General features: G+C 42.1%; 1 protein-coding gene across 5 annotated transcripts in view; it reads right to left on the reverse strand.

The window, feature by feature from the left end:
- Nucleotides 1-10,480: 10,480 nt before the first annotated feature.
- LOC125091748 (melanoma-associated antigen D1) overlaps nucleotides 10,481-13,854 on the reverse strand; it is a 56,084-nt gene continuing 52,710 nt past the window's right edge. For all 5 annotated transcript variants that reach the window (XM_047715681.1, XM_047715680.1, XM_047715683.1 and 2 more), the window contains 9 exons: nucleotides 13,706-13,769; nucleotides 13,399-13,478; nucleotides 13,132-13,223; nucleotides 12,828-12,907; nucleotides 12,694-12,736; nucleotides 12,372-12,434; nucleotides 11,528-11,642; nucleotides 10,898-11,283; nucleotides 10,481-10,691 (listed from right to left, as the gene is read on the reverse strand). In XM_047715681.1, coding sequence (XP_047571637.1) covers nucleotides 10,906-11,283; nucleotides 11,528-11,642; nucleotides 12,372-12,434; nucleotides 12,694-12,736; nucleotides 12,828-12,907; nucleotides 13,132-13,223; nucleotides 13,399-13,478; nucleotides 13,706-13,769 — 915 coding nt within the window. In that variant the 3' untranslated portion in view covers nucleotides 10,481-10,691; nucleotides 10,898-10,905. The remainder of the gene's footprint in view (nucleotides 10,692-10,897; nucleotides 11,284-11,527; nucleotides 11,643-12,371; nucleotides 12,435-12,693; nucleotides 12,737-12,827; nucleotides 12,908-13,131; nucleotides 13,224-13,398; nucleotides 13,479-13,705; nucleotides 13,770-13,854) is intronic.

The raw sequence follows: 13,854 nt of genomic DNA on the forward strand, positions 1-13,854 counted from the left end.
AAGGTCAGGAGCACAGCAGGATGTTCACTATCACTACTGTTGTTCTACATAGTACTAGAAGTCCTAGCCTCAGCAATCAGACAACAAAAAGAATTAAAAGGCATTCAAATTGGCAACAAAGAAGTCAAACTCTCACTCTGTAGATGACACAATACTCTATGTGGAAAACCCAAAAGAGGGGCGCCTGGGTGGCTCAGTGGGTTAAGCCGCTGCCTTCGGCTCAGGTCATGGTCTCGGGGTCCTGGGATCGAGTCCCGCATCGGGCTCTCTGCTCGGCAGGGAGCCTGCTTCCCTCTCTCTCTCTCTGCCTGCCTCTCTGTCTACTTGTGATCTCTCTCTGTCAAGTCAATGAATAAAATCTTTGAAAACCCAAAAGATACCACCCCAAAATTGTTAAAATTCATACAGGAATTCAGGAACAGGGCAGCATATAAAAATCAATGTACAGTTGGGTATTCATCCTTTCTGATGGAGGCATAATACTCCATAGTGTATATGGACCACATCTTCCTTATTCATTTGTCCGTTGCAGGGCATCTTGGTTCTTTCCACAGTTTGGTGACCGTGGCCATTGCTGCTATAAACATTGGGGTACAGATGGCCCTTCTTTTCACTACATCTGTATCTTGGGGTAAATACCCAGTACCCAACTTTTGTAGCAACATGGACAGGACTGGAAGAGATTATGCTGAGTGAAATAGGTCAAGCAGAGAGAGTCAATTATCATATGGTTTCACTTATTTGTGGAGCATAAGGAATAACCTGGAGGACATGGGGAGATGGAGAGGAGAAGGGAGTTGAGGGAAATTGGAAGGGAAGGTGAACCATGAGAGACTATGGACTCTGAAAAACAACCTGAGGGTTTTGAAGGGGCGGGGGGTGGGAGGTTGGGGGAGCCAGGTGGTGGGTATTAAGGAGGGCACGTATTGCATGGAGCACTGGGTGTGGTGCAAAAACAATGAATACTGTTGCGCTGAAAAGAACTAAAAAAAAAAATCAATCCACAGAAGTCAGTTGCATTTCTATACACTAAAAATGAGACAGAAGAAAGAGAAATTAAGATGTCAATCCCATTTACAATTGCACCAAAAGCCATAAGATACCTATGAATAAATGGGCAGTAGGCATGAACAGACACTTCTCAAAGGAGACATGCAAATGGCTAACAGACACATAAAAAAAAAATGCTCAACATCACTAGCCATCAGGGAACTACAAATCAAAACCACAATGACATACCACCTTACACCAGTTAGAATGGCAAAAATTAACAAAACAGGAAACAACAAAAGTCAGTGAAGATGTGGAGAAAGGAGAACTCTCTTACACTGTTGCTGGGAATGCAAGCTGGTACAGTCACTCTGGAAAACAGTATGGATGTTCCTCAAGATGTTAAGAATAGAGCTACTCTACAATCCAGCAATTGCACTACTAGGTATTTACCACAAAGATACAGATGTAGTGAAAAGAAGGGGTACATGCACCCCAATGTTCAGAGCAGAAATGTCCACAATAGCCAAACTGTGGAAGGAGCCAAGATGTCCTTCAACAGATGAATAGATAAAAAAAGATGTGGTTCATATATACAATGGAATATTACTCAGCCATCAGAAAGGATGAATTCCTACCATTGGCATCAACATGGATGGACTGGAGGGTATTATGTTAAGTGAAATAAGTCAAGCAGAGAAAGACAATTATCATATGGTTTCACTCATATATGGAATATAAAGGAGAGTGCAGATGACCATATGGGAAGGGAGGGAAAACGGAATGGGAAGGAATCAGAGAGGGAGAGATTCTGGACCCCAGAAAACAAACTAAGGGTTACAGGAGGGAGGGGGTGGGAGGTGGGGGTAACAGGGTTTTGGGTATTGAGGAGGGCAAGGGCTGTGATGGACACTGGGTGTTATATTTAACTAATGAATCATTGAACACTACATCAAAAACTAATGTACTATACAGTGGCTAACTAACATAATATTAAGAAAAGAAAGAAACAGACTCTTAACTATAGAGAACAAATTGATGGTTACCAGAGGGAGATGCATGGGGGGATGGGTGAAATATGTGATTATGATTAAGGAGTGTACTTATGATGAACAATGGGTGATGTAAGGAATTATTGAATCTCTATATTGTATATCTGAAGATAATATAACACTGTATGTTAACTCTACTAGAATTAAGATAAAAATACACAGAAATTTGAACTAAGAGTTTATTGTTTTTGCTGTTGATTTGATTTAGAAATTCTGAAACTAATTTCTGTGTAGACTAGCATTGAGTAAATAAATAAGTTATATACATGGTCAGATAAGGGGAACTATGTTTCTTACTGTCAGAGAAGGGGTTTACAATTATTGAAAGGAGAAACTTGAAAAGAATCCTGTATTGGACTGTAATTTGAGTGTATGAACTCATGGTTTGTAATATGGATGTAAAATAGATTAAAATATGCCCTCCCCACACACATATACATATGTATCTCAGAGATGTGTCCTCTGCAAGGGCCTAATAGCAATGATACCTCAAGAGCAGTGAGCACACTTAACACCCAGATTTTGGTTTATAAGCACTACTACCCACCAATAAAAGCCAGGGCTCCATGGGGAAATGTATGATGGCTGGGGCAGAAAACATTCAAGGTGAATCTGTAATATCTTGCTGTGCTCAGTGTAAGAAATGCTTTAAAAAAAATTATGCGGGGGTGCGCCTGGGTGGCTCAGTGGGTTAAGGCCTCTGTCTTTGGCTCAGGTCATGATCGCAGGGTCCTGGCATTGAGCCCCGCATTGGGCTCTCTGCTCAGTGGGGAGCCTGCTTCCTCCTCTCTGCCTACTTGTGATCTCTGTCTGTCAAATAAATAAATAATTTTTTTTTAAAAAATGATGGGGATATTTCAAATGGACTCAGGAGTCAACTTGAAGTATTTCTTACTGACCAAATCTGTAACTATTATTATATCTAAATAATTAATCTTAGTAAAGGATTATAACACATTGAATAGAACAATACCAGTGAGTCAACACTGATACACATACATGCTTATATGCATTCTTACATGGGAAGATAAAGAAATTCTTTATAGCAAACAATAACCAACATGAAAATCCAACCTTTAGAAAGTAGAGTGATGGAAATAGAAAATCATCCCTGGACAATAAGCATGGTAATAATTGAATGAGGTAAGAATCATCAATGGATACTAAAACTAGTGGGTGAAAAAAAATTACATCATGTGCATGGCTCATGCCCCAGAAGAAAGTTGAAATTGCTCAGTCTGATCTTTGAAACTTTTCTTCAAGGTGGCCCCAGTCTACACTCGTCCATCTGGTCACCTTTAGACTAGGTCTCCCAATCTAGTCTGTTTGTCTTTCACTTACCCCCTCCACTCTAAAAGAAATCCTAAAATCAACTCCTTCTGCATATGAGCCCTTTTGTAGCTGGGTACACTAGCAGATACATAGAATGTAGGAGCCAGACCCAGATTTAGAGGCCATTCCAGTTTTTCCCTGTTCTCATCCTACTACCACCAGTTTCAACTCCACCAGAACATCTGGCTACCCACCCAGAGAACTACCCCTTGCCTTGGATTCTCCTGGGCACACAATAGTTTGAAGATACATGACCTCTTAGGTGTTGTCCTGGAAGTGCATGTATCATTACTCTTCATTGGCTAGAAATAGTCATAAGACCCCAACAAAACTGCAATGTGGCTGAGTAATGTAGGAGAATGATGCATAGAAATTTCATAAACACTAAGTGTTGTTCCCCGCCCCCAAGTACTTTATTTTCCTCATATACTTTCATAGATGAATAAATCAAGGCACAGAGAAGAGAACATACTTGCTCCAAGTCACACATTGGGGGATCCAGAATTAGAAGCCAGGGCTCTCTGATGGCAAAATCCAAATTCTTTCTGCAACACCCTACTGCCTCTGGCTTCCTAGAGCTCACAGTATCCCAGCCTTTTCCACACACTCACATGTTCCATCATTTATCATTTTGATTGTAAGCAATAGTGTGCTGGTAAAATGGTAAACAACTGGTTCTCAAAACAAAACAAAAAAATCCTTGATTGGTAGTCAGTCGTTGCCACTTTTCATGGAGTAAATAATTCCGCCATGGTCAATTTCAAGTTACCAATTTCACTGAATGTAAAAAGGCGGGACAAAGTGTACACTGGTGCAAGCTAGCCCCAACATATTATTGGTCATTAGCAACAGGAAGTTTTTCTTGCCAATGTAAACAAATCAATGTTACTAGAAGGATGTCAGAGACTCACAGAACTGAAGAGTGACTGAAGAAAGTAACTTGAGAACTGGATAGGAAGCACAAAGAGAAATTATCTGATCGGGATTCTGTTCTGGGGATAAAATCACATAAACCATTCTTTTTCACTCCTGTGTCAATCACTTAAGTTTCAAAGTCCAACAAAAGAGCACGTGATTGAGTAAGAGTAGATTGCATGCCTGCCCCCTTGGCAATACCAGAACAAGGAAAGGGGGTATCTGGCTTACTCTATTTCAGTAGGGGGAGGCAAGCATCTGGACATGTCATCTTACAAAGCCTACATATTAATTTTCTATTAATGCCCAACAAATGGCCACAACTTGAGTGGATAAAACAAAATCCATTTATTATCTCATAGTAATTGTAGGTCAGAAGTCTGGGCATGGTTTGACTGGTTTCTCTGTTCAGGCAAGCCTGAAATCAAGGGGTTGGCAGGGTTACATTCCTTTCTGGAGCCTCTGGGGAAGAAACCAATTCCAAGCTATTCAGATTGTTGGTATAACTCCTGTGTTTGCATCTGTAGGTCTGATGTTTCTTTGCTGGTTATCTGGTAAAGGCCTCACTTAGTTCATACGGGTCAACCATATTCTTTGCCACATATCCTCTGCCTTCAAATCCAGGCATAGAGAATTTTCATGCATCTGATCCCTCTCTTCAAATATTTCTTGCCAGGAAGAGCACAGTCCCCTCTAAGTTCTCACCTGATTAGGTCAGGCCCACCTAACATGATTTCTGTTCAAACTGTCCCTCAGAACAATGTATTCCTTAAAATATAACCCATGAGAAATTATACTAGTTACCAAGCATGTTTAGATATAGCCTTAAGAAAAACAAATACTGGCAACAGGCCTCTGGGGGAGAGGACGATATATGTCCTTGAAGCTGAGCAGCTGGGAACGCCCAGCCCGTTCAGGGCAGAATATGGCCTGCTTCATTTTTTCCATTATCTCCCCTTCCCCCAAGAGCACCTGTGGCTAATTAGATGAGCCATTTAAATGTGCTTGCTCAACTATAAACTTTATACTGCTTGACCAGATATATTTTGCCTTCCTTCTTGTTTATCTACAAGGCATATGATTAATGTGTAGCCTTCTTCAGCTCCTTTGTTGATTACTGTCTATATCTAATAAAAAGGGGACTGAGGAGTTGTTCAGGGCAATAGCCTTTTCTACTGCTGTCCCCTGCTCCCTTTCTCTTGCAGCTGACTTGTTTTTGCCTCATTCTTCTCCCATGTGTCGTCAGGAAGTTGCATTCTGTATTTTAAGTTCAACTGATTTGGGACCTTAATTACATGTGGAAAATCCCTTCACAGCAGCATTTAGATTAGCATTTCACTGAATAATGGTTAAAAGGTATATGGGTAAAAGGGATGGGGATCTTGTAGGCCATCCTTGAATTCTGTCTACCACAGTTTCATCTATCACAAAAATGGGGGAACTGTATTGCTTAAAAGGAAATTGAGTGCCACCAGGTAAGATAAATGGATACCAACAAGAGAGGTAATCATTACAGTACATTTGTTCAATATCTGTGCATACTTTTGCCATCCCATACTTTGGAAAAAGGACAACATGTAACTATTCTTTATACAAGCAAGATGGAGATAAATATAAAGTCTTATCAAACCTAGCATCTAGGTTCAAGTTTAAGATCTTCAGATGACATCCATTCTCCCTCTAGTTCAAATGAATGCTGCATCGATATATTATAATAAGGTAGATAAATTTAAAAAACTCAACTGTCACCAACTCACCATACATAAAATAGTAGGTAAAAGAGAGAATTAAATGGGACACATTAAAATATGTAAATATATACATACTATAAAAGATAAAATATGAGTAACTACTATAGTCTTCACTTCTAAAACTGGTTACCAGGTCAAAGTTGGTATAAACTCTTTTCCTTTACTTTCCACATCATGCTTTCTATCAAGTCCCCATCTCAGTCAGATGGGCTCTTTACCTAGAAAAATGATTCAAACATTTATTCATGTTTGTAGTCTGAGGTATTGGTAGCCTTGCATGTATGGGGTTGCTGTAGCCCAATAATTTTTACCACTTTGGGATTTGATAAAGGCACCCTAGAAGATCTTCAAGCCTCCAGACACATTCCTTTCTACCCCCATTATGTAGCAGCAACCCTACTTTCTCATGAAAATTGAAATCAATCATCTTAGCCAATACAAAAGCCCCCATTTTTACCTTTTTGCCCATTGGCATGATGATTCCAAAACTGCCAGGTAGACATCTCAACTTCCAAATCAATGAAATCATTGTTTAGTAACCTGATAGAAACATGACTTGCTTGGGTACTAAAAATTCTAACCTGGTAGAGCACAGTTACAGGGATCATTAACAAAACATTTTGTGAATATGTCTTTAGGAACAACTCTAACTTTCATCATTTAGTTCTTAGACTTAGGAATCCTGGTTATTGACTAGATGGCATTATATATATTGGTGACTAGAATATATACTATATATTGTAGGACAACACCTCTAACACATTAAGTGTTGCCTCTTGACTGGTGACATAGCTGTCTTCAAGAGTTATTATTCCATTGTAAAAGGACAACTTTTTTCTGTGTTGTGCAGTGCACAACCAGTGAATTCCATGGGTATAAGCCAATCAACAAACTTTGGGGTTTAAAGTGAATCCCTTGATCAGAAGCAACACTGTATGAAATTTCACAACTGTGGATGAGGCATCCTCTCTGTAAGATCACATATAGTAGTGATCACAGACAGAAGTACTGCAGACAGAAAAGGTAAATCCATAGTGAAGATACTCATTTATTCCAGAGAAATTATAAAGTCAAGTAACTTCTTCATGACATAATTGGTCCAATTAATTACCATACTCCCAGGTATCTGACTGGTCCCCTTGAGATTGGTACACATCAGGAACTCAGTATAGTATTGCCAAGTTGGGCATTCAGCAATTGGTAGGAGGGTGGTCACATAAGTCCCTGTGAGGGGAAACCATGTTGCTGAGGCCATACATACATAACCTCTGATCATGCTACTGTGACCACTTTGTACAGGTGCCCATTGAGCAAGCACAGGAGTAGCTGAATAAAGAGGCTTACTGACCACTACTCAGTAGGTCATATTGCCCACCCAATTACTGAGAAAGCCTTTTGGTGAGCATTCACATCTAACATAATAGTCTCATGTTCCTGACCAGTCTCAAGAAGTTCATACACCACTTCCCTAAATCTGTTTTGTGTGCATTTCCCCAAATGTCTTCATGCAAAATCTCTGTAATTGGGATGAACAATTAAGCCCGGACTTAGATCTGGATGCAACAACTTATGAAACTTAGGGTTTTGGTTTTTTTTTTCTATTTAGAGAGGAGCGAAGACACTTTTGTTTGCATGAAGAATAACTGCATCATGTTACAGTGTCCTTTTTCCAAAGGGTTTAATGGCAAGAAGTGTGTATAGGTAGATAAGTAAACTTTAGTGATTATTTGTTAAAATAAGAATAGTTTTTATTTCTTGTTACTCTGATGTAACTCAAGACTTACAAAAAGTTGCAAGAGGGATGCCTGGGTGGCTCAGTGGGTTAAGCGTTTGCCTTCGGCTCAGGAGATCATGATCCCAGTGTTCTAAGATGGAGTCCCAAATCAGGCTCCTTGCTCAGCAGGGAGCTTGCTTCTCCCACTGCCTGCCACTTCCCCTGCTTGTGCGCACTCTCTCTCTCTCTCTCTCTCTCGCTATTTCTCTGACAAATAAGTAAAATCTTAAAAAAAGAAAGTTGAAGTAATAGTAAAAATAGTTCCTGTATACACTTAACCCAGATTCCCCAATGTTAACACTCACTGTATTTATTTTATCCTCTCTCTCTCTCTCCACACACACATGCGCACACAACTTTTAAAATATTTTCAGTGTAAGTTACAAAGGCATTCTCTTACAGAAAACAGTATAATAATCAAAATCAGATCATTAACATTGATATAATTCTATTATCTAATTTAAAGACTTTATTCAGTCGATTTTGCCAACTGTCCAAATTGCACTAGACTTTTGTGAGCAAGGAAGCAACAGAATCAAATCTCTTCTGGGGTATGAAAAGGGCAGACATTGCACTGAAGCCCAGAGTAGAATATAATCCACAGATTGAGTTAAAGGGGCTTCCATGGGTATTGGGCCTTTCTGCCATCCCCAGGCTCCAATGATAACTTTCCTTCTCTTTAGGCTTCCAGAATTCCCTTGTGACCTTCCACACCTCTGGTGTTGCCATAACCACATTTTTCTTTAAATAAACTTTACCTGGGATTGATTGCTCCAAGACTCTTCCACCACATCAGCACCTAACACAGCTTAGAAGATCCACAGGGATCCATCACTATTATATAGATTAGACTACTGTCCTACGAGCTCAAGAGTTGGGGGAGTTCCCAGAGATTATCTATTCTCAGCTTCCCATTCTCAGTTGAGCAACTGAGGCTCAGAGAACTCTGAGACTCCTAGGGGCAGCTGGTAGAACATCCTATTGGCTTCTCTTAGACTTGGTGTCTTCCCCATACATCACACAACTGGTCTATATTCCCCTCCCTACAGAACAGTCTCAATCTGCACACAGGATGGAGCTGGGGGTGTGGGTGGTGATGGGTGTGGGAGTGAATGACACTTCAAGGAAGACCTGTACTTACCTTGGGGAGCTTATAGATGGGCAGGTCGTTCTTTTCTGAGACTGCAAAGTGGAGTCATCTGCCTGAATGTGGGAGCCGTAAACATATACCAGGAGAAACCTGAGGTAGGTGAGGGACTCTGTGGCCTAACCCAACACATGGTGAAAGCACCAACTTGCACAGAAAGGCCGCCCCAATCCCACAGAGCATGGGTGTTTCATACCAACAATAACTAGCACACAGAAATGTAGGAACCGTGGCACAGGCCTGAGGTACCACAGAGATGCAGGGATAGAGCAACCCATATCCCCAAAGTCCTCAGATTGAGATTCCCCAGAGACATGCCTGAGAAAAGGGTCAGGATCCAGGCCTGGCTGAAGGAGGGGAGCCTGGCAGTGAGGACAAGAGGCAGGGGAGGGGCTGGGGCTCCACAGTGCTGGCTCCTTCCTATTAATCCTGGGCTCTCTCTCCCTCCCCCACAGAATGGATATCACTCCAGAACCTGAGGAAGCCCTGGACACGATTCCTAGGAGGCTAAATTGACTTTGCTCTTGTTTTGTTTTTGTTTTTTTTTTTTTTAAACCCTGGGAGCTCATTTCTGCCCTTGCCCACATGATTAGGTACCACCAAGCCTCTGAGGAAGTTATGGCTTTAGGCCTAATTTCATCTTCAGTGAGAGTTCCAGTGAAGATCTCAGTAGCTCAAACCAGGTCCTTGTTCAGTCACAAGGTAATCTAGCTTTATACAAAGCCTTGTCTTACTTTCTCAATTCTTGTTCTCTGAGCAACAAAGATTACTCTTTCTCCTTGCATGGGGGAAAAGAGGCCAATGTGAGGTTTCCTTCACTATCCATAAAAACTTGTCCCTGTGATGAGGCCCTGGTCCTATTGCAGTGGGGGATTGTGAGGGCTTTCTAGAGGGACAGGTTCCTGGGCAACATTCCCAGAGATAAAAAGTGAGGGCCTTGTGAGCCCATCTCTTTATGGACAATGTGGCTAAGGAGATGAGATTTTTTCTCACACATGAGACTCTAGTACCAGGATTATAGTGTTCCCTGTTCCTACTCCTGCCCTGATCCTGGAGTTATTTCACTTTCCACACGGATAATACAACCAACACCCTGGAATCCCAGGGACATCATCTCCAGGAACAGTTATTTTCCCTCTCCTTCAACTACCCACTCTTTGGGCCTCGTCATTAACTGGAGTTCTACCTCCTCTGTCTTCTTAAAAGCAACTATCTGACCACCTACACCCTCTCTCATTATTTCATCTCTTTTAATGTCACTCCAGGACACCTAGCAGCATGTCTCTTACATATGAGTCATCTAAGCAGAATTTGTAAAGTAAACCATACTCATTCTTGGACCTCATTAACATTTGTGTTCATTACTTCCTCCTTTGTTTCCTAATCCCTAAACAGAATCTACCCATATTTTTACCAGTTGAAAGCTAATCTGCCCCTTAGGCTAGAACTGAGGCCCTCTCTTTCCCATATAAACAAGTTGATCTCTCCCCAACATGGAAAAATCAGAGAGTACATCTAATTCACTCTGCAGTTTCAATGTTTATTTCTGATACCAAAACTTGACAGCACACAAGGGGGGAAAAAAGCAACAGACAAGGAACAGCAAATAAATTTATCTTGCATGCCACTTTCAGTCAACAGGACGTGGCTCTCTAGATAGCTGTGTTTAGAAGGAATCTGAGGCTTCAGCCTCACTCAGGGAAAAGACTATTGCAACTGATTAGCAATATCTGTGGACATAAGAAAGAAAAAATTAATAATCAAGGATATATTTCCAATAGTAAGAAATATAAATACCAAATAGTGCTTCCCTGTATTTTCCTCATCTCCCCACCATGGGTTTCCTAGGACTCACAGATCGTGCATATAAATACATTCCCACATACCCTCTATCTCCCAATGACCCTAACTGCCCAAACCAAAGTTATATACCTACCCAACATCTCACTCAACCCAGAAGAAACCAATGGCACCAAAGTTGGCAGCGAAGTTGGCACTGGCTGTACCACCAGGGCCAATAATGGGGCCAGCGAAGGTCTGAGGAAATCTGGAGCGGGCATTCTGGTGGTATCTGGCCCAGAAGGTAAATGGGATTCTAGACCAGGGATCGCCAAAATCTCCTTCCTCATCCCAGGTCAGCAGCTCAAATTCAATGTCATCCCAGCTCCAGGGCCCAGATACGGCCTCATCTCCAATCCCCATGCGGGTTCTCGCCTCAGCCCGGGCCTCAGCCTCAGCTGCAGCAGCATCCAGAGCATCCAAGGCCTCATCTGCAGCCTCCATGAACTGTGCAGTCCAGTCACGAGGATCTCTTTTCTGAACCTGAGATGAAGAATAGAAAGTAAAACAAAACCCGTAATAGTAGGAGTTAATATTTACGACACACCTGCTATATATTTAGTACTCTACTTTGTGCTACTGTTTACATAACAGCAACAATAAATACCACAAATAATGCAGCACCTACCATGTGCAATATCTGAGGTCTTTTTCCTACTCTGGGCCTTTCCCAGCCAGTCATACATCATCCCTTCACCTATCAACTCTGGAACAGTTCCCCTATTACCTCTGCAATGAATCTCAGCACTTTCATCTTGCTAGTTTCATGGTAGGAACGGAGGCCCCAAAGGAACTCATACTCAGGAGGGTTGCTGTTGGGCACTCGTCTGTAATCCAGGTACCTTATAGAGCAGAAAAGTGTTTGTTTCTACCCAGGCAAGAATGGTAGTCCAATGCATCATACTATATTCGAAACCCTCAATTTTAGGTAGCAACCCCTCCCCCCGGATTCATTCATAACCCAGCTTATCTATTTTCTTTCAAATTTATTTTTATTTTAAATTGGCTCCATGTCCGGCGTGAAGCCCAATGCTGGACTTGAACTCACGACCCTCAGATCGACACCTGAGCTGAGCTCAAGTCAGACGCTTAACCAACTGAGCCACCCGGGCACCCCATAAACCTAGCTTAATTATATTCTAAGAGCCAGGTCTTCAAACTCCTGTACCAGTGCTTCTACATTAAGCAGCCACCTAGAACTGCAGGGTGGCTTATATAAGGTCATAGAAAGGACAATGCTTAATCTCACCCCTTGTGTGCCAGCTCTAACTCCACATTCTTGTAATCTTGTTATTGAGACACAGTTGGCCCACTGCAATGATTACTGTACACCTCAGTCTTGGAAACGTCAAGTGTGGGTATAGTGGACAGGTTTTACTTGCAAGATAACTATACTGCAGAAAAATCCAACCACAAGCAGGGATACTTGATAAACACTTCCAAGTATGTATGTGTTTTTCTATGTGAATGTATACGTATAGTGTAAGAAATGAGCATAGGAAGGATTGTCTGAGGCTGACCAGCACAAAGAACTCATGAGGACCAGACAAAATCCCTTAGATAACACTTACTTTTGCTTTACAAACTCATAAGTGAGAAGTTTCCTCAGATCTCCAAGAAGAGGATGTCTCACCCTGATAGTATAAAAAAACAAACCCGTAATCAGAAACTATGACACTGTCCAAAGAAAAGAAAAGAGCTTCCAAGCACAGAGGTCAGAGAGAAGAGACATAGAGTTCAGAACTATTTGCCCATCCACCCAGGGTACATCCTTGGGCTCTGTACCTCCCCAAACCAATTCCCCTAGACCACCAGGCTGATGCAATCCTGGGACCATCCTCTGTTGCCAAAGGATAATATAAACAGGCAAGAGATGAAAGAGCCCAGTCATACCCAGGACGCAGTCCCATCTTGCGTAGTGCCTCCCAGAGGACAGCTGCAATGGGAGGCAAGGGGAGACAATGCACGGAAAATGAGCACAGAAATCAGGCTGTAGCCAACCCCCAGCTGCAGGTCCAGCCACTCACCTTCACTGGCACGGTTGCCATTCATGAAGATGACGCCCAATATCACTAAGAGGAGACCCAGCTTGGGTGTGTCTTTGGTCCTAAAGGGGTACAAAAAATGTGTTTTCAGTAGTCATTTGTATTAGACACCCAGGGCAGCTTACCCATCTAGCTTCCCCAGTATTCCTTATCAAGGGGGTAATTCTACCTCCGTTCTGACCATGAGCTAGTATGTGATCCTGAATCTTGGACCATGACCTACTTGACACTCCCAGAAAAAAGCACCACTGAGAAAGGCAATGTTCCACCTCTTTTCCCATCTTACGTTCCCAATATGCCAGCCAGGGACTCGGGGGTACTGATGAGAATATACAGGTGTTCTTCTTTGTCAATCTCCTTCAGTTGAATCCCAAATTTCTACAGGGACAAGAAAACAGACTGTGAAATTACAGTATCTAGCACTGGCTACCCATATTCAGTTGCTCACCTCCCTCTGAGACTTCAGCTCTAAACTCCCAATAGGAATCCCATGAATCTTTGTTAAATCAAAACCTTCCCTCATTATCCCTGTTCCTCAGGGCTGCCTTCTCACCTTCTCCAGGACAAAGCATGCACGTTCAATGATTTCTGGATAAACATCAGTGTATTCACGGATGATATCCCTCAGCATTTCTGCAGGAGAGAGAACAGGGTACCTGAGCTGAGCAGGGGCCATGGAACTACAACCCCTTTTGCCAGTCCTGCTAAAGGAAACAGAGTCAGGGCCCTCAAGAATGAAAAATGAAGAACCAGCCACAGAAAGGGGACTAAAGAGGAGGGGACATATAAGCAAAGGGATGTCCATAGAGCATGGGGTGAGGGGAAGGGCAGAGTGCTGGGGGAGGGCACTGGGTGCCTACCTGAGCGCTTGATGGGCACCTTGGTATAATCTTTAAGCATCAGGTACTTGACCAACTTATTTGCCTATGAGGGGAAAAAAAGGAATCATTAAAGTTATTAAAATAGTTACAGGAAATTTGAATGAATAGGAGCTAGAAGATAGAAGGAC

The sequence above is a fragment of the Lutra lutra genome, chromosome X, assembly GCF_902655055.1.
Source record: "Lutra lutra chromosome X, mLutLut1.2, whole genome shotgun sequence".
NCBI lineage: Eukaryota > Metazoa > Chordata > Mammalia > Carnivora > Mustelidae > Lutra > Lutra lutra.